This window comes from Crinia signifera, chromosome 1, assembly GCF_055691185.1.
Source record: "Crinia signifera chromosome 1, ASM5569118v1, whole genome shotgun sequence".
Lineage (NCBI taxonomy): Eukaryota > Metazoa > Chordata > Amphibia > Anura > Myobatrachidae > Crinia > Crinia signifera.
In genome coordinates, this window is record NC_139217.1 from 315,946,384 (window position 1) to 315,968,371 (window position 21,988).

At 43.5% G+C, this 21,988-nt stretch overlaps 1 protein-coding gene across 2 annotated transcripts in view; it reads right to left on the minus strand.

Annotated features, from left to right (window-relative positions):
• The window catches only part of LOC146079904 (fructose-1,6-bisphosphatase isozyme 2), a 49,880-nt gene extending 28,123 nt beyond the window's left edge, over positions 1–21,757 (minus strand). The window contains exons 1-5 of one of the 2 annotated variants that reach the window (XM_083186606.1): positions 21,437–21,753; positions 16,167–16,329; positions 8,175–8,267; positions 7,407–7,547; positions 7,135–7,272 (exon numbers count right to left, since the gene is read on the minus strand). In XM_083186606.1, the coding sequence (XP_083042732.1) occupies positions 7,135–7,272; positions 7,407–7,547; positions 8,175–8,267; positions 16,167–16,329; positions 21,437–21,606 (705 nt within the window). In that variant the 5' untranslated portion in view covers positions 21,607–21,753. Of the gene's footprint in view, positions 1–7,134; positions 7,273–7,406; positions 7,548–8,174; positions 8,268–16,166; positions 16,330–21,436 lie in introns of both variants that reach the window. The other variant, XM_083186615.1, reaches the window with a different exon arrangement.
• Positions 21,758–21,988: the final 231 nt, after the last annotated feature.

Genomic DNA, 21,988 nt, shown 5'->3' on the forward strand with positions numbered 1-21,988 from the left:
TGCATATTGGAATTCAAGTCACTTTTGTGTTGTTGTCCCACTCTGTATAATGGCCTACACACTGGGCAATTAAGGGGCATTTTCTAAGCAATCTCACTAGATCGCTCTGTGTGTAAGGGCCATAGCGGTAGCGATGCGTGGCCCCATGTATCGATATCACCTGGCAATTAATATTCAGCATGCTGAATATTAATTGGTCAGCCCCAGTGTTCTCACCAATCCAGTATCACTTAGAATGCTCAGTACATCACCCCGTGCAGAGGCCTCTTAATTCCCTTAGTTAATTCGGTACTTATGTAGTAACTGGGCTGCCGATTTTGAAATCGGGTCCATCGCATCGCATCGCACCCGACCATATCGCATGCGATGCGATGCGATGCGATGCGATGCGATGGACCCGATTTTTCCATAGGATTCAATGTTAAAATGGACTGAGTCCATTTTAACATGGAATTCAATGGGAAAAGGGGTCCTTTTCATACCCCTACTATCCAAGTGGGCATGGAGTTGGATATAAACCTGTGGCGAGCGTAGCGAGCCACCGAGCCCGAAGCGTGGCGAGCGTAGCGAGCCCCGCGAGGGGACACAGAATACCGTCCCCTCGCGGGGCTCGCTTCGCTCGCCACGCTTCGGGCTCGGTGGCTCGCTACGCTCGCCACAGGTTTATATCCAACTCCATGCCCACTTGGATAGTAGGGGTATGAAAAGGACCCCTTTTCCCATTGAATTCCATGTTAAAATGGACTCAGTCCATTTTAACATTGAATCCTATGGAAAAATCGGGTCATCGCATCGCATCGCATCGCATGGTCGTATGCGATGCGATGCGATATCGCATCGCATCGCATCTGATTGTATGCCTTAACTTAAGGCATACAATCAAAAAATCGGCAGCCCAGATACTACATAAGTACCGTTAATTCCCTTAACTCTATGGTGGAACGCATGCTGTACTTCCGGTTCAAACCGTGAAAGGAGAACATGGTGCGTTTCCTATGGTGCCATGGTTGGCTTCTTTTCTCATTAACACTGGGTGGAAGTAATGTAATTTCTGGCCGGGTGGCAACTTTAATTGCCTTGTTGGTGCAAATTTCCAGTGTTAGTTAAGCTGACCCATTGATACACTGCAGTCATCACCCTGTCTTTAGATTGCTGCTTGATGCTTTGATACATGATGCTGTTGTCATGAAGACAATCCCTTAGGGGATCGAAACATCGACAAATTATGCTGAATGACATGTGATTAAAACTGACTTTTATGGATCCGTTGGTGAGTGCCTAAAAAAACAACTCTAATTATGTCTGACTTTATAGAGCTATATTGTGTGAGATTTGCTAACTCTACCCACATTACCACCTTGCCTCAACTGTCCCTTCATATACAATGAATTGGCGGAGGCTGATGTAGAAGGGATGTGCAGTGCTTGTTTGCAGTGAGCTTCCAGGCTGCATGGGGATTGAAATCAGCGATTCTCGGGGGGTGGGGCTAACCAATTGTTGGACAAAGCTCACTGTGGGCGAGATGTACTAAAGGGAAAATGCGGTAAAACCCCCGTTTTACCGCATTTTCTTATGTATCAATACCCGTCCGCCCCGTTTTCGCAAGGCGTCACAGCTGGGAGGACATCCGGCTTCAGGGGGGAGGAGGAGACGCAGGGGGACGCTGGCAGCCGGCGGGAGGTGACAGAGACCCCCACAGCCCACATCACAGGTATCGCGGGGGTCTCCGTCACCACAACCCGATGCTGGCCGCATATGTTAGTACATATGCGGCAGCATCGCGGCGGCTGCCATGCGTAGGGCGGTGATGTATATTAATACATCCCGCCCTGTGTGAGTGGCTTTTGTTAGCTTCTCTTCCACTGAAATGAGATTTCGTGACCACTTTCCGATCTGCCTGTTTGCATCTTGCTACTGTACATTGAGGTCAACTAGCGGTGTAGCATCCAATGTGGGCTGAGAGTGGCAAAGCATAGAGTGGGAGCCAGGGCCGGTGCAAGGCACCGGAGCACCCCAGGCGAGTCGGGGTGGGGGCGCCCCGGTGCCGGGGGGGGGGGGTACCTGTCCTGCGGCGCTGTGTATTTAAAGCTGGTGGCGGAGGCAGCGGGGGTCCCTGCAGTCCATTAGAAATAACGAGCGCTATCCGCCGGGCTATGCGGAAGCGCTTCTGTTGTGAAAACACTGGCAGCACGCTGATTGGCTGAGATCAGCGTGCGCCGTGCTGCCAGTGTTTTCACAACAGAAGAAATTCCGCATAGCCCGGCGGATAGCGCTCGTTATTTCTAATGGACTGCAGGGACCCCCGCTGCCTCCCCTGCCAGCTTTAAATACACAGCGCCGCAGGACAGGTACCCGGGCGGCACGGGGGGGCAAAATGCTGCCCTCCAGTGGCCGGCGCCCTAGGCAAATGCCTAGATTTGCCTAGTGATGGCGCCGGCCCTGCTGGGAGCAGGAGCACAGCTACAGTATGGAAACGGAGGAGCAGAGTCCACATGCATACAGTAGAATGCACTTTGAGAAGCTGACCAGGCGTTTCTTTCACACCCCAAATTACATGCAAGCAAAGCCTAAAAACAGTATAAACACATTTCAATGTACAAATATAAAACCACCAGTATCCGAACCCCAGGCCATTAGGGATACTGTACCACAAGCCTGTCATCTTATTCACACCTGATGCAGGAACCCAGAAGCCTTATGTAATCAGACAGCTGGTAAATGCTGATGGCGCTGAGGGCTACGTGGCAATATTACTGTACAACATGGTGGCAGGCCGAGAATGATTGACTACCTGGTATATACTGTATTTACACAATGGTAAAATAGTTCTGGGACTACAGTACATTACTGTACTGTATTTCACAGGATACCTCATGCATGTGAGTTTCAAAAGCGACATCTGGTGGATGAACATAAACATTACACTCCCCGGCAACGCCATACATCACACTAGCCAGGTTACACACCTCATCTGTCAGGCTATCCACCATAGGGTAGGACAGGTGAGCGTGGCTACATATGTATACTATTTATACATTTTAAACTGGATTTTATTGTCCTATATATGCACTATACAGGATAGACAAACCCCTTTTAAGTTTAAATGTGTGTTTTCACATGTTTTAAATACATTTAATATTGTCTGTTCACATTAGAGATGTGCGGGCTCGGATTCCACAGATCCGAGCCTGCACGGACGTCATAAATCCGGGCCCGGATACGAGCAGCGCTCGGCGCTTCCCGCCTTACTCGAATCCGGGCGCACGGGCAAAACGTCATCGCCCGGCGTCGGATTCTCGCGAGATCACGGAACCCTTAAATTCCGCAACCTCGCGCCGCCATCTTCACTCCAATCTCGGAGAAGGGTAGGGAAGGGTGTGCTTCTGCTGTGTGTGGTCTCTGCTGGGGCCCGTGCTGCTGTGTACTGTGTCTCTGCTCAGTGATCAAGACATCACCATTGCCAGGATGACTGGTGCTGTGTTCTGTCTCTCCTTTGTGCTGGGGCCTGCCTCTGCTGAGTCTGCTCCTGTATAGTCAGTCACAGTGTGATAGTCCACTGGTGCTGCTAGTGCCACTGCCTGCCCTGCACTGCCTAGTGTCTGCTGCAGTCTGCTCTCTGCTGTTGCCACTGGCTAGTGCCTACCAGTACCTATTGCAGTATATAATTCCAGTGTGCTGTTGCCCCTGGCTACCAGTACCTATCACAGTATATAATTCCAGTTTGCTGTTGCCACTGGCAGTGGCTACCAGTATTTTATTTATTGCAGTATATAATTCTAGTCTGCTGTTGCCACTGGCTACCAGTATTTATCGCAGTATATAATTCCAGTCTGCTGTTGCCGCTGGCTACCAGTATTATTTATCACAGTATATAAATCCAGTCTGCTGTTTCCACTGGCTACCAGTATTTATCGCAGTATATAATTCCAGTCTGCTGTTGCCGCTGGCTACCAGTATTATTTATCACAGTATATAAAAATCCAGTCTGATGTTTCCACTGGCTACCAGTATTTATCGCAGTATATAATTCCAGTCTGCTGTTGCCGCTGGCTACCAGTATTATTTATCACAGTATATAAAAATCCAGTCTGCTGTTTCCACTGGCTACCAGTATTTATCGCAGTATATAATCCCAGTCTGTTGCCACTGGCTACCAGTATTTATTGCAGTATATAATTCCAATCTGCTGTTTCCACTGGCTACCAGTACTATCAGTCCAGGGGTGCCCACATGTGTGCTGTATCCATCCAGGGGTGCCCACATGTGTGCTGTATTTGTCCAGGGGTGCCCCCATGTGTTCTGTATCAGTCCTGGGGTGCCCGCATGTGTGCCGTATAATTCCAGGGGTGCCCCATGTGTCCCATATTAGACCAGGGGAGCTGCCCTTTTTTTTAATGAAAATAAAATTAATTTTTTTTTTTTTTTTACTGCAAGGGCTGTTAAATGCGCTGTAGTCCAGGGGTGAGCCAAGAGTGCTGTATAATTCATGGGGTGTTGCTAAGTAAGGTGTGCTGCTCTTTTTTATAATTAAAAGAATACACATTTTTATTTTTACTGCAGGAATTTGTCTGCCGTATAATTCCATGCCTGCCGCCATGTGTGCCGTAACAGTCCAGGGGTGCCGCCATCTGTGCCGTATAATTCCATGTGTGCTGTATCAGGTCAGGGGTACCACCTTCTGTGCCGTATAATTCCCGGGGTAAGCCAAGTCTGCCGTATAATTTACGGGGTGCTGCCAAGTGTGCTGTATTAGTCCAGGGGTGATGCTAAGCGTGCCATATCAGTCCAGGGGTGATGCTAGGTGTGCCGTATCAGACTAGGGGGGATGCTAAGTGTGCCATATCAGTCCAGGGGTGATGCTAAATGTGCCGTATCAGTCCAGGAGTGATGCTACCTGTGCCATATCAGTCCAGGGGTGATGCTAGGTGTGCCGTATCAGACTAGGGGGAATGCTAAGTGTGCCATATCAGTCCAGGGGTGATGCTACCTGTGCCATATCAGTCCAGGGGTAATTCTAGATGTGCAGTATCAGCCTAGAGGTATGCTAAGTGTGCCATATCAGTCTAGTGTTTGTGCCGCACACTTGTGTGGCTTATCATAGTTATCCAGCTACCTCGGTGCAACCTTTTGCCCTAAAAACAATATTGTAAGGTGTGAGCTGTTCAGAATAGACTGTAAATGAGTGGAAATGAATGTTATTGAGGTTAATATAGCGTAGGAGCAAAAAAAAAAATTCTGCGATTTTAGCAGTTTTTATGCTTTTTTAACAAAAAAATCAGAACCCAAAACCCAAGAAATCCAAACACAAAACCCATTAGAACCCAAAACCTCAAGGTTATCAGAATCCAAAACCCAAAACCCGAAAAGTGGCCGGTGCACATCTCTAGTTCACATACTGTACTAATAAATATGTCAAAGTTGTCTTAATATCTGGTCATTGCTATGTTTGTAAAGAACTTATAGAATACTAGTATACAACATTAGTGGCTGCTGAAACCCTATCTAATAAATAAGTAATTATAGTCATTGTCAGGGATATGAAATGGTTTTTTTTTTACATTCAAAGTGCCTTATGTCTGCACACAGTGCCTGAGTATCACACAATAGGGCAATTATCTGCAGACTACACATCATGTGCTGTGATTGCAATGCGCTGCAGCTGCAATCTCGCTGGTAATGAGAAGTGAAGGACAGGAAGTGACTGTTTGGAGCTGTCAACAGAGTATTTATGGGGAGTGAATGGGAAAACACAGGCATGTGGTGGCCTTTTTCAGGGTGCGTCCGCTGACAGAGGGAAGCAGTGGCGTAACTACCTAATTGTCGCCCCCCCCCCCCCCGCGCGACGCATATTTTTTGGCGGCCCCCTCCCTCCCCTTGACGTACCTGTCCGGCCGCATCTGCCTGTCACGGTCCCGTATCTCCCGGCGCCGGCTCCTGCTGCTATAATGAAAACGGACTCTTAGAAAATGGCTGCCCCCATACTGCAGACAGAAAACTGTCTGAGATACGGGACCGTGACAGGCAGATGCGGCCGGACAGCAGCGGGTAAGTGATAGCTATAGCCCCGCAAACCCCCGGCGCCCACAGGTTCTCTGCGCCTCCCCGCCACCGCGGGGGCTGCGGAGCTATAGCTACGCCACTGGCGGGAAGTTCATACATGCACTTGCTAACATTAGCAGCTCCGTAGCCTAGAAAATCACAATTGCAATTGTATTTACAAACAAACATTAAATAGGCCCTAAGTTAGAGCACACTGACAAAGCTAAGGGTAGGGCATATAATATGTCCTCAGAAATATGGATTTATTCTGTACTAATAGAAAGCAGAGCATAATGCAAAGTTTTTTAATGTAATGATGTACTAAAGGAGCAGTGTGATATGGTACTAACACATTAGCCCAGTATACTTCTTTAGGTTTTACCAAATCTTTGTACATCATTACACACTCATACATCTGCCAAGACCAGTGGGTGGTTGCATATTGGTGTTAGGTGGACCAAGCAGGCACGCCAATGCAAAACCAGTGAGGGACCTCTTCTGACTTTGTCCATAAACTGTGTGACAAGGGGGAAATTTACTTAAGGAAATTTGTAAAAAAAATAGGTGTATTTGTATCCAGAAATACACTTATTTTTGACATTTACTATCCCGAAAATACGGCAATTCGTATTCGTATTGATGTGCTATCAATTCAAATACGAATTGCTGTATTTTTGGGATAGTAAATGTCAAAAATAAGTGTATTTCTGGATACAAATACACCTATTTTTTTTTACAAATTTCCTTTAGTAAATTTCCCCCAATTCCTCAATGCAGGCTGGCATAATTTAATCATGTGGCAATCAGCCACAGCCAGCTCTTAATAAAGTAGATCAGGGGTAGCCAACTCCAGTCCTCGAGAGCTACCAACAGTTCACATTTTCCAGACAACCTAGCTGCTGCAAAGGTGCACTCATTACTGACTGACACATTTTAAAGATCCACAGGTGGAGCTAATTACTTCACTTGTGATTCTGTGAGGAGATCTGGAAAACATGAACTGTTGGTAACTCTCGAGGACTGGAGTTGGCTACCCCAGGAGTAGATGTTTCAAACGAAAACATGTAGCATACGCAGACAAGAACTATTACTTACTGGAGGAAACTTCTTGTTGTTTAAGTATTCAGTGAGGGCTGGGTCAAAGTATTTGGCATAGCCTTCATTAAGACTGTATATCTTTCCTTTCTTCTTTATTTTAACATTTCTGTCAACCAAAATGAATTCCCCCAATGCCTGAAAAATAACAGCAGCCAGAAATAAATGTTTGTTATAGTTACCTTCCTCATATTACTACACTTGTTTGCAGCTATGCATGCCTACAAGGCATCAATAAAGTTTGGTTGAAAATATATTTTTTCCGCACTTACAGGATCCAACATGAAGCAATCCACACCCTGTCCAGTAGAGAGTGCCACAAGTGTCGCACTTCCATATAGAGCATAGCCAGCTGCTACAATGGTTCGTCCTGGTTGGAGCGCATCTTCCTCACAGGGCTCTGTTTCTGTTGTCTTAGAAAGGGACAGGCAGAATTTATATATTTGTGAAATGGGCAGTCATGTAGTAGCATCACGGCATATTAAGATATTATGTTAATCTAAACCTAGATAGAGGAGACTCAGTAATACGGGATAACACAGGACATGCTGTGTTCAAATCATCTGCAACAAAACGCACATTACAAAAGTATAAATTTCTAAGCAAAATAAAATTGCCTGCTAGGAGCAGGGGGGCGGGTCACATCGCTAGATGATATCATTAATGATATTGTTCAGTGCATATGCGCTATATATCGGATGCACAGGAATTCATCATCTAGTGTGTATGTGGCTTAAGCTGGGTAAACATAATGGTGCATTAACACTGGGTGATTTTTTAAATGATAATGCTACTTTTGGCTCTTCTGAGCGATACCGGTTAAAATATCGCCCAGGGTGTACGGGGGAAAAATCATTTGATGGTCACCAACCATCAAAATATTTTTTTCCCTGTTCCCAAATAAAAGTCAGTCTAGATGGCAATTAATAGCAGATTGGCATGTACTTTATCACTCTCCGTGTTATTACTCTCCAAGGCTTAGTACATCTTCCCCATAATATTTTGTAACAAAAGTTAAATGTGACATATTGAATACTTACCTTTCTGTATATAGCAAATATTGTTCCGATTGATGCTAAACAGTCTATGTTAGAGGAGCCATCCAGGGGATCAAAGCACACAACATATTTACCCTGAAAGAGAAGGCAAACAAATATATATTACTTACAATATACATTTTTATAAAGTGGGAAATAATGTGTGAGTATACAAACAAATGCATCATCACTCAAGATCTAAAGGTTGCAATACACTACTGCATTGCATGCGGTCCTTCTGCGTGGAATGTATGCCATGCAACAATGTTCACTGCTGATGGGAGGGGGTCCGAGTTGGAGGTCAGATGTGCAGGCAGGTCCGACGTCTGACCCAGATACCATATGCAAAGGACAGCTCATCAGATCAGATGCCATATCAAACACATGCAATTTGAACCAATTTCTTAGCCTTATCCATCGGAGAGAGATCAGCCCAAATCGCATAAGTGTATGGGGGTATTTTATTGTTTTTGGACTTTTCAAAATGTGGGTTAATTTTTGAAAAAAATTTTTGCAGGCTTTCAGCTGAAGTTATGCCGCGTTACGCCGCCATATACATGGGATAGGCCAGCATTTGCACACTGTCGGAACGTCGCCCCCGTCCCTGTCGTGCCCCCCTGTACGAGTGCCAGGCCGACAGTGCAGGTCTGCTAGGGCACTCACACAGAACTAATTATTTGCATGCGCAGGGCACATCCATCTGTGCAAATGCACGGGGGATCAAATGGATCAGAATGAGGCCCAAAAAGTGTCCGGTAAAACAAATAGCACTACATAAGATCTACATAATAAATGTGAACAGTAGGGGCGGGGATGGATGAAAGAGACAAAGAGGAGAAAAAAGAAGGGAGATACAGTATTGGCCTACATCAATGAGAGTTTAATAAGGTTGCTTAGGGGCAACTAATTAAGAGGTATTGTCGATACCCTGATCTCTTGTTAAGGAAATATAATCCTTATAAGCAGAGGATGATTTATAGTCTAGCCATGACAGCCAGGTAGCAGAGGATTTGTATAATTTGTCTCTTGAGACCAATAGGATATCCTCCATAGTCCTGTAGAAATCAACCCTTTACCAAGCTTTACGAGGGTGGAGTGGTAGATATCGATAGTGTGGGAATTATGGCTTGTGCAGTATTACTGTAGTGGCAAAGTAGGGACATTTTGTAGTCTGACAATGATACAGCAGATAGACAAAAAGCTGTGTCAGTAAGAACTGTTATGCGTAAAATATCATAGGAAATGGCTATTATATCATTCCAATACAATGTGATATGCTGGTGTCTTGTGTAGTGGAGATAGTTTCAGGTCTCTTCTTCTTAGAGCTACGGGCTTCTTGCCAAGGGGCTCCATGATCCACAGGTTGAGGAAGACGAAGTTCAGGTATGGAGAATTCCCAGTTTGGTATCTCCATGGTTGGTAGGCCAAGACCAGCACAGAACCCAGAAAGGTCAGATGGGGAGTCAGTAGCACAACTATAAATTTTCACCACACACCGTAAATACACCACACACCATAATGCCATTTCACTATATGCCACACGTTGTAATGCCCCTTACACTATACGCCACACACCACAATCCCCCATAGACTATACGCTACACTCCATAATGCACCTTACAATATATTCTACAAGCCGCCGTAATGCCACTTGAACATTATATATATATATATATATATATATATATATATATATACACACACACACACATACACACACAGAGGTACCACACATTACTCACTAATTTCTGTATCAGGTAAGATGTCCTCTTTGTACAAGGGAAAGGACTCTTTGTTGAACTATGGCACCCTGTATGCAGAGCCAGGAGCAGGGGAGGGCACAGGGGAGGAGACAGCACTGATCATGCTGCTCTCTGCCTCCTGAATGCGATCTAAAAGAGATGACACAGAGGGGGCTTTGCAGAAAGTTCTGCTGGAGCCAGGAGCAGTAATGCAGGGCTCCAGCAGCGGTGGCAGAGACAGGACCTGGGCGCACCCGGTGGCAGAGAAAGGAGACAGCCACTCAGCGCCGTCAGCAGCGGTAGTAATGGGAGCCGGCCAGGCGCACCACACCAGGTGGGTGGGATCCAGCTCCAGCCTCCAGCCGCGGTAGTATCCTACGAGCGGCGCACTTCATATGCTCCTCACAGATCCTGCCGGTACTGGTTCCCCCAAGCCACCGCAGGGTCTGCAGCAGCATTGTTACGGCACTGTGGGGAGTTCAGGGTGTGTCATTTTCCTGCTGATGAGACTTGAAGGTTATAAGGAAAACGCTGACAGTAGTTTAGTTGAAGCTTCGGAGCTCATCAGTTAATGGTTTCCGCTGTTGGAGGCTGTACCGAGAAAGGTCCTGATATATGTGGATAACCACAGATGCATATATTGTTTCTTCTCCCTCTGTTACCAATATCTATCATCCTTTTTTGTAGGGATTTAATCTCATTTAATTGTGTCGTGATGACTTCTTTTAGGAATTTCACGAAGGTAGCTGAAGAATCATGATGCTTTTCTAAGGTAAAGACATGATAATAAAGATGGGATATATCATGTCTAATGGATGCCAATTCTTGTCGGATAGTGTCTTGTAGATCTTGTTTGGAGGGAAGAGTTTTATAAAGGCCGAAAACCTTTTGGAGATCTCCATCACCATTGGTTAGGACAACAAAGTTTAAGTGGACAGTAGGTTTAGATAGAGCATGTTGTAGGACTGACCTCAAGACCGTTTAAGTTGTGGTCTCTTTAGGAGGTAACATGTTGTACTTTGGAGGTTTCTTGGTTTGGTAACAATTAGTGAAGAAAGTTATAGGTCAGATTGATCGGAAGTACTGTGTTTACATAATGCAGTGTTTACATAATGACTCCCAGTGGACTGGCTTTATCAAACCATTACTCAAGTTATGGCAGCATAGTAAGGAGGGTTTAAAGGAGCTACCTCAGCAGTTCACAAGAAAAGTTTGGATACGTACAGTATTTGAACGTATACAGGGAGGAGAAAGCACTTTTATACCTATAGAATTGATGTTTCTAGTGTAGCCAGTATTGTTGTTCAAAGAATAAAGAACAATTAATCTGAGTGGACACTAGAGGGAGACCAAGTATGGGAAATTAAGTCACCTTTGGGGAAATGTAGGTTTACAGCGCTTACGCCAGCATATAAACTGTTCAGTTTAAAAATCCAGTCATATTAATGTGCAGAGAGATATAGATTTGGGCTCAGAATAAAAATAAAGCAGCCAGTAGTCACCCTGCACAAAAATAAAATCCAAATGTATGTATATCTCTGAATACAGTGGGAGACATTTAATAGGAATTATTATTTTTTTTTTTTTTTTTGGGGGGGGGGGGGGGGGTGATTTTTCTGAAATCAGCAACTTAATGGTATGCGAATTGCGGCAAAAAAAAAATCGCACATTCTGAAGTGGCAATTGTTAGTAACTCTGGAATTCACATCCAGATGTTTTCCCATTATAAAGTATACAAATCGCAAAGTTAATGGGATGCGAATTTGGGAAAACGTTACTAAAAATCACCACACAAACAGACCAGGTTGTGATGGGCGAACTTCACAGAACCATGCACAGACGAGTGTGATCTGGTTCAAAAAAAGGGAAAAAATATTAAAATCAGGAAAAAAAACAGCGTGGGGGTCCCCCCTCCTGAGCATAACCAGCCCCGGGCTCAAAGAGACGGTCTTGATTTCATGAAATCATGGGGCAAAACAAATATGGTTCCCCTGGATTTTAAAAAAACAGCACCAGGCTCAAGGGCCGGTCCTGGTTCCCAAAATACGGGGGACAAAATGAGTAGGGGTCTTGTGGCCCCCAGACCTTTAAGCTGCTGTAACAAACCACAAACCTCCACATTTCAAATTATGGGGCAGATGTATTAAACCTGATGAAGAGATAAAGTGGCTAAAAAGTGGAGATAAAGTGGAAGGAGATAACTCACCAGCCAATCAACTTACAGTTGGAAGTTGATTGGCTGGTGCGTTATCTCTTTTCACTTTTTCTCCACTTTATCTCTTTACCAGGCTTAATACATCTGCTCCACTACCCCATCTCCCCACTGAGACTGACCACAGACCTTAAACCCTCCTTCAAGCAGACAAACAATTAATTAACATAATCCCCCGAATATTACAAATATCCCCAGCACAGAAACACCTCAGTATAAGTTCCATACATTTCTGTCCCTTTAACAGACGTCACAATAGATATAGATAGTGTGCCCGTATTAGATGCGTATTTGCAGTGTTGGATACTCTGTTCTGGGAACTGGCATAGGTTGTTTGTTTGTGAGACAGGGGGGTGAGGCCTCTACTCCTGGAACTGGCTAATAGACGGCCTCACAGGTGCACCAGCCAACCAGGAATCTTCCCTGTAAGGTCTATGGCCAATCCAACCCTGAGTGCCTGTGTCACCACAGCTCCTAGGAGACCACTGCAGTAATTGGGAAAAACAGAAATATATTTGCCAGGAGGCAACAGGGCATGGTCAGCAGGGTTCCTGTCTCCATGCCTGTACCAGGCTGTGACACAGTCATGGTCACCTACTGCACCAGTGCTGGCACTGCAGCAGCAGCCTCTCCACTCACCAACTATGTCCCATCTCCCCAGGCATGGAGAGGGGCATGTGCAGGGGCTGAATGGGATCTCTCAGTGAGCCAGCAGCTGAGCAGCTAATCAATCAGACTCTCTTAATCAGACATGCAGAATGGAGAAGGCAACGGTGGTGCCCTCCACAGTTTGGCACTCTATGCGGATGCATATCCTGCTTGATGGTTGGGCCGGCCTTGCATATAGCATCCTGTTTTTTTACACTGCATGTTGTCATTTTGATATTGGGACCTCTGTCCTCAACTGTGTCATCAATGTTCTGCCACTGATGACATTAAGATGCCTACACATTACATGATAAAATAAACAATAAATTCTAATTCAATTAAGCATTTCTAATTCTTAAAATATATGCATGTGTGAAGTATATTGTTTTCCTGACATTAAAAAACACAAATCATCATACACGCAATATTTACATATAAACTAAGGTTCATGAGCCTTCAAATCACATTAGATCCTACTGTTTGACCTCTGACTTCCTCTAGCCTCTAAATTAGTCATACCTCATAAGGAACAGACCTGTTTTTTTGGGACTGTCCCACCCATAAGTACTAGTGTCCCACTGTGGGGAGGGGGGTAACAGTTGGGAGTCCCCCTGTCACTCGCTGCTCTGTTTAGCAAAGCAGAGGTGAATAGATGCTGTGCACATTCAGGGCCAGATGTATCAAGCTTCAAAAAGCGATTAAAGGGAGAGTGATAAACCAGCAACCAATCAGCTCCTACCTATCATTTTTCAAACTCAGGTAGGATCTGACATGACAGGTAGGAGCTGATTGCCTGGTTGTTTATTACTCTCCATTATATCACTTTGTTAAGCTTGAGATACATCTAGCTATCAGAGTGACTGGGTGAATGGCCTCCCAGAGCCCACGGCCATGCCCCACAGTGAAGGAAAATTGGGGTGGGGCTCTGGTCGTGGCATTCCCTCAAAGCCACAACCTATTTGGAAGCGTGCAGTGAAGTCCACAATCCTGACTTCTAAATGTTGGGAGGTATGCATTAGTAATGTCAGATGTACTAAGCTTGAAAAACGATAAAATGGAGCGTGATAAACCACCAGCCAATCAGCCTTTAACTGCCATGTCACAGGCTGTGTTTGAAAAATGACAGGTATAGCTGATCGGCTGGTGGTTTATCACTCTCCATTTTATTATTTTCCAAGGCTTAGTACATAGGACCTTATTCTGGTTCACTCACAAAGGTATTGTCATAGGTAAACAGCATTCTACATACTTGGCTGGCTGGGCTGCAGATGATTACACCTCTGGTGCTGGATGTATTTAAATGCTTTGGTAATTGATCATTCTGCACACTGCTTTAGATATCAGAAATGTGTTATTGACAAACTTAATTTTGCAAGTTAAAAGGCAAATCTCTGTTGCCTATGTGAAGGGAGGAATATCTTATAACTCTTAATGACACATGCTATCTTGGAATGCATGGATGTTTATGTAAGCCCCTTTCATTACCATTCATTGTAGTAGAGGGGTTGGGATTGGGTGGGGAAAGTCCAATTAATGAGTGCAGATGCATTTAATGATCATTACATAGGCTGTGTGCATGGTTTAGCTGTGTGCATAATAGTTTTAAAGTGCGGCATAATTTAAATATAACTGTGGCGTTATACTGGCGTTATACTGGCGTTACACTGAAGTGAAACAGAAGGATAAAAGCAACAACTGAGAAAACCAGTCTGCTTTGAGTGAGTTCAATTTATTCTCACACCATACTACCTCTGGCTGCTTAATCTGGCTAGTCAACCATAATATCATCATTTTTACATCTGCAAAAACTTTTACTATCACTGTTAATGCTTGTACTTGCACTGTCAGTTTTGAAAATGCCCTGCTGTACCTCTAATGACTTCACCTGTCCTGCTCTTCCATTGATTTTAGGTGTCCCCCAAAATTTTATTCTTGGCCCTCTTCTTCTCTATCTCTATACGTCCTCTCTGGGTGAGCTCATTTGCTCACTCGACTTCCACTATCACATCTATGCTGATAACACTGAAATCTACGGCTCCTTTCCTGATCGCTCTCCCTCTATCCTCACTCATATCTCCAACTGTCTCTCTGCTATCTACTCCTGGATGACCCAGCTCTTTTTTAGACTTAAAATATCAAGGACTAAGCTGACCTCTTTCCACCCTCCTGCATAAAACCCGACCATCTCTCATCCTAACCTACTGTTTATGCTCACCTCTTTCCCTTCTGTGTCCCCCCTGTCTGTCTAACCCTCCCTTTTTAGAATGTAAGCTCTCACGAGCAGGGCCCTCTCTCCTCATGTGCCTTTCTTAGAATATATAAACCACTGCAACCCTGATGCTTGCTTCAGTGTCCTGTCCCCTGGTGCAACTATCCATATTAACCATGTACTTGTCCTAAACTGTCTTGTGCTGTAATTCGTTATGTGTTTTTGCTAATAACTATGCTTTGTAGGGTTGGGATCATTTGGTCTATTGCATTATGGTCGAAAGTCATTAGGTCGAATCCATTAGGTCGACATGCTAAAAGGTCGACATGACTCTAGGTCGACATGGGAAAAGGTCGACATGATTCTAGGTCGAAAGGTCATTAGTTCGACAGGTCATTAGTTCGACAAGGTCATTAGTTCGACATTGTCTATGTCGACATTCACAAGGTCGACATGGGGTTTTTCACTGTTTTTTTACCTGAATGTCAACACAGTCGACATGGACACAGTTTAAAGTGCACTGCATCCCCTCGCATCGCTCGCTGCGCTCGCTATGCGTCGGGCACGGTGCCTCGCTACGCTCGGCACACTATTTTATTCTCCCACCACGCCCTAGTGGATGGTAGGGCATGAAATACCGCCTGTCGGCACATGTTGGCTCAAAAAATAGTGAAAAACTCCATGTCGACCTTGTGAATGTCGACATAGACAATGTCGAACTAATGACCTTGTCGAACTAATGACCTGTCGAACTAATGACCTTTCGAACTAGAATCATGTCGACCTTTTCCCATGTTGACCTAGAGTCATGTCGACCTTTTAGCATGTCGACCTAATGGATTCGACCTAATGACTGTCGACCATAATGCAGTAGACCAAATGACCGCATCCCGCTTTGTAAAGCGCTGCTGAATATGTATGAGCTATATAAGAAACTGTTAATAAATAAATAAAGGCAAATTCCTTCTCAAATGGACAAAACCATGTGCACTGCAGGGGGGCAGATATAACTTGTGCAGAGAGAATTCGATTTGGGTGAGTTATTTTGTGATTTGTGTTTGATTAATAATCAATTTAATTATGACATTTAAGAATTTCACTCTTCTACTGTAAAGCACATCTAAATAATAAAGTATTAACACATTTCTTTACAATTTCATTTAAAAAGTATTATAATTACTGACCCTCATTTCTTTTGGAACAATGATAAGTTCCTTGTTTTCCTCAGAAACCATAGCACATGTCCCATAAGAGGATTTCAGCATATTAATCACAAGATCATTGGACAGAACATCCAGTTTCTTCACCTCATCACCAGTCACATTCACACTTCCCGCAATACCAAACCTAAACATGTCAAAAAATGAAGCATTTCAGCAGAAAGACATTGAAAGTAGTTTTTGTTGTAATTGCACATATGTATTGAAAGTTTTTTAAAAAGACATACAAAAAAACAAAAACAGAAAACAATTCAAAAGTAGAACAAGACAAAACAAATACAATGACCAGATATCACAACAGCTATATAGTTCAGATGTTAAGTATTATAACCACTAGGCATTTGCCTAGGGTGCCGGCCACTAGTAGCGTCGGCCCTGATTATAACAGGTATAAGTACTAAACAATACAATGCATTGAAAATTTACAATAAGGGCCGAAGATTAAACTGGAGCATTCAAGCGAGCTACGCACCCATGGCACACACACTGGGGTATATTTAAAAAGCTTCTAAAAATGAAAAGAGTTAATGTGTGCCATAGCAACCAAGATTCTGTCAATCATTTTCTAGAATGAAATAGAGAAATTATAGACAGAATCTGATTGGTTGCTATAGGCAACATCACCTCCTTTCATTTTTAGAAGCTTTAGTAGATTTGACCCACTGTCTCTAGACTCAGGAATGGTCCAGGTAAAAAATGGGCATGAGGCTTGCCAGAGGGAGCAAACTTTATAAAATGTCATGGGGCATTTATGTTAATTGGGTCTAATTCAGCATGGATTGCTACTTAGAGAAAAAGCTGTTGCCTGTGATCGGAAAGTTGCCGTGCAGAAGAAAAGAATAACCTCCCATTGCAAAATAGATGTAGAAGAAAGTCTAGGGCTTCCAGTAATCTGCTGTAGAACCAGGCTGGAAATGGTCATTACTAATGTCAGACACCCACCCAAAAATGCCTGGACACACAAACTTTTTCAGTTCTCTAGTAACCGAACCCGCTCATCTCTAATTTAAAACCTTCCTATGTTATTCTAGGTGAAGTGGAACCGGAAGCGTGAAGTTGAGCTTCAATTATAACTTTTGTGAATAATCAATACGATTAAAAGTGCTTTCTTTTTATCCTTAACTGCTCGTAAGGGTATTTTTAATCCTCAGATTTCTGCTATGTCCCCAAACATCGATAACACACTGTGTATGAACTGGGTGATACTTAGTTGCTCACCCGCATTCACATAGCATTTTCTTTAGAGGAGGACATCCAAGATGTAATAAAAGGTATTTTATTCATACATCCATAAAAAAGTCACACATAAAATCCCATACAAACGACCAAGGAAATAAGCACACAGGAACCGGGAGCCTCCAGATGGTATACTGCTGTCAGACTCTGTAGCAGAGCTGCTCACCATCCCGGGAAGTTGGTATAGTGCCAGCCTCCTTGTCTTCTCACACTATCCGAATGAACAGTGGAGGGGGTGGCATTCACATCAGAGCCGAATTTCCCATTAGGCACGTGAGGCACCGGCCTAGGGGCGGCACATGTTTGGGGGCAGCACTTGGATGCCTGTGATAGTACTGTCAGCCCAAAATGTACCAATAACTGCAAAATATCCACTGTACTGTACTATATTCCATCTTAAATAGAGTGTAAATGGATAGGACATGCAGATACTGCCCCTATAAACTGTCCTACTTAGTAAACATTATTGTTGTGCCTAGGGGCGCCCTCATCCCTAAATCCGCCCCTGATTCACATGAACACGTTTCGGAATAGATTTCCTTTTTCAAGATCATTCATCTTTAAAAAGGACCATCCGCGAAACGCGTTGATGTGGATGCCGCTCACGCCACTGTTCATTCAGATAGTGTGAGAGAATTACTGGAAACAGGATTGTATTTTGTAGAAATGTATTCTGGATGAAGTCCAGTATACTGAATAACAAACTGGAACAGTTGGCTGGAGAATCCGTAATACTAAACTGTGGACTGGTAACAAGGGTACTGGAGATAACAACAGTACTGGAGGTTGGACTTGAAATTATGGATCTTGAGCAGAACACCATGCTGGAACCAGTAAAACTGAATGCTGGTCTTGGGCAAGTGATTCTAGAGCTGAACAATGGACTGAATCAGTGGAACTGGAAACTAGACTGGTACAGATGGTTCTTCAACTGAACCAGAGGTGAACTACCATTGGTGCTCCAGAGTTGGAGAGAGTTTCTGAATGGAAGATACCTGCACTGGTCGCACACATAGGATGCAGGAGTCAGCGTGGAGATAAAAGAGCCAGCAACAGCAGGCAGTGACCAGTGGGTCCCCAACACACCATGGGGAAGACCTGACATTGCCCAGATAGGTAGGTGTTAGGGAATGTGGATGGTGGTGTGACACCATTTAGATACATCAATATTTGGGCAACTACTACAACCACTTTAGCATAAACCTGGTATTTTCAAACTAGTGTTTTATAAAGCCTTCAATGGCTGCTGTTAAATCATATCACTAATGTCTGTAGAATCTACTGTTCAGTCACACAACACACACACACACACACACATTGTACTCGCTGATATAGAAACATAGAAACATAGAAACATAGAATTTGACGGCAGATAAGAACCATTTGGCCCATCTAGTCTGCCCCTTTTTTACCCTTCAGGTAAACTCAACCCTTTTTAATCCTTATTTCTTTGTAAGGATATTCATATGCCTATCCCAAGCATGTTTAAATTGTTCTACTGTCTTAGCCTCTACCACCTCTGATGGGAGGCTATTCCACTTATCCACTACCCTTTCTGTGAAGTAATTCTTTCTAACATTTCCCCTGAACCTACCTCCCTCCAGTTTCAGTGCATGTCCTCGTGTTTTATTACTTGTTTTCCTTTGAAGAAAATTTCCCACCTGTACTATGTTAAAACCCTTGATATATTTGAAGATTTCTATCATGTCCCCCCTTTCCCTTCTCTGCTCCAAACTATACATGTTAAGATCTTTTAGTCTATCCAGGTAAGTTTTGTGATGTAGGCCATGAACCATTTTAGTTGCCCTTCTTTGTACACTCTCCAATGTATTTATATCCTTCTGAAGATATGGCCTCCAGAACTGGACACAGTATTCCAGATGAGGTCGTACCAATGACCTATAAAGTGGCATTATTACGTCTTTTTTTCTGCTACTGATTCCTCTCCCTATGCAACCAAGCATCTGACTAGCCTTCCTCATTGCTTTGTTACATTGCCTCCCTGCCTTTAAGTCACTTGAAATAGTGACTCCTAGATCTCTTTCCTCCTCAGTAGTTTCCATTATAGTACCCTTGATACTATATTGAGCCTTTGGATTTTTGAGTCCCAAGTGCATAATTTTGCATTTTTTAGCATTAAACTGTAGTTGCCATTCTCTTGACCAATTCTCAAGTTTACTTAGATCATCAGTCATTTGATTTACCCCTCCTGGTGTGTCTACTCTGTTGCATATCTTTGTATCATCTGCAAAAAGGCATACTTTCCCTTCAATACCATTTGCAATGTCACTAACAAAGATATTAAAGAGCACTGGTCCAAGTACAGATCCCTGGGGTACTCCACTGGTAACATGTCCCTCCATAGAATGCACTCCATTTACGACAACTGTCTGTTTCCTATCCTGCAACCAGGTTCTTATCCATTTAATTGTTTTATAATCCAATCCCACACTTTCAAGTTTATTTAGCAGCCTGCGATGTGGGACAGTGTCAAATGCCTTACTAAAGTCTAGATATGCCACATCTACAGCCCCCCCTTCATCTAGTATTTTGGTCACGGAGTCAAAAAAGTCAATGAGACTTGTTTGGCATGATCTCCCTGCAGTAAAACCATGCTGTTTTGGATCCTGTAAGTTGTTTAATTTAAGATATTCCACTATTCTTTCTTTTAATAGTGTTTCCATTATTTTCCCTACTACTGATGTAAGGCTCACTGGTCTGTAGTTACTTGCTTCTTCTTTGCTTCCGCTTTTGTGCAGTGGAACTACATTTGCTTTTCTCCAGTCCTCTGGAACTGCACCTGTATCTAGTGACTGATTGAATAAATCTGTTAATGGCGCTACCAACACATCTTTTAGTTCTTTTAGTATCCTTGGATGCACTCCGTCTGGCCCCATTGATTTATCCACTTTCAGTCTTGAAAGTTCTGTTAGGACTTTCTCCCTAGTAAATGTACCTCCATCTACCTTATTTTTATGAATGTCCTTGCAACTTAACTGTGGTCCCTTCCCTTCTCCTTCTATAGTGAATACAGAGCAAAAGTAATTATTTAGATGATCTGCAATTGCCTTGTCTCCCTCCACCAAATTCTCAGTGTCTGTCCGCAGTCTTATTATTCCTCCATTTGATTTTCTCCTTTCATTTATATACTTAAAAAAAGTTTTGTTTCCTTTATCTACCGACTGAGCCATTTTCTCCTCAGCTTGTGCCTTGGCACACCTGATCACTTTCTTAGCCTCTTTGCGTCTGGCAAGATACACTTCTTTGTCATTATTATTTTGAGTCTGCTTGTATGTCCTAAAGGACATCTTTTTTGCTTTTACACTAGTTGATACCTCTTTTGTAAACCACACTGGCTTCCTTTTCCTGGTACTTTTCTTAACCCTTTTGATACAAAGGTCCGTTGCCTTTAGAATTGCACTTTTTAATTTTCTCCACCTCTCCTGCACTCCTTTCAAGTTCGTCCAATCCGCTAATGAGTCGCTTAAACATCTCCCCATTTTTGCAAAGTCAGCCTTCCTAAAATCCAACACCTTAGTTTTTGTGTGACTGGAGTTGGACCCTGCCTTGATACTAAACCATACTGCTTGATGATCACTGGATCCCAGGTTCTCACCCACATATATGTCTGATATCCTGTCACCATTTGTGAGTATTAAATCTAATATTGAGTCTTTGCGAGTAGGCTCCCTCACCAATTGCTTGAGAGAGGCTCCCTGTAGGGAATTTAGATATAAGCAAAGTAAAATATATTTAAACTACAATCTGTTGGCATCCTGGTGCAAATGCAATAGTTACGGAAGTAAAGAAAGTTCATTATTTAATTATCCTGGTCATTTACAGTAGAGAGACTTCCCAGAAACATGATAGCAATGTCTGTATATAACGAGAGCTGCTCTGACATCATCTTAATAAAAAGGCAAATCAATGTTATGCGTCTAGACATAATTATTTCACACACTGTTCCATTTCTAGATAATATGTGTCCAAAAACTTACATGTGAGCAATGCCGGCTTTCCTCACAGCAGAAGATATGGCCTTTATAGCTGTCAGCATGGAATTGAGGAGTTGTGTCAGCTCCCCGGTACCTTTCGCTTGTCTTCCCCTTTCCATGACAAAGCGGGTAAGGGTTAACATGTCCGTTTCAAAGGGACTTTGGTCTGACATTTTGATGAAAAAGAAGTAGTGCTCTTCTCACTAGAAATATACCAAAATGCTGGGGGTGCCTACGTACAGCAGCTTAACTTATACTCACAGCCCTTGAAATGCTTCGCCACCAGTTACACTTAACAACATGCTCCGTAGAACACATGACCTTAAAGACTGAAATATCAAGGCAGGATTCCACAGCTGCTGATTGAGGAACAGCATGCATGGAGCTCAGGGCCGAGCGCTGCAGCAATGGAGAAAGCTCAGTTCAGAATCAGTATCAGCTTTATTGGCCAGGTATACTTGCGTATACTAGGAATTTGTTTTTGCTGTGCAGCAGCCAGGTGGGTAACACGTAAACAGCATACAGTATAAACAATGAACAATATAAACAGGTGGG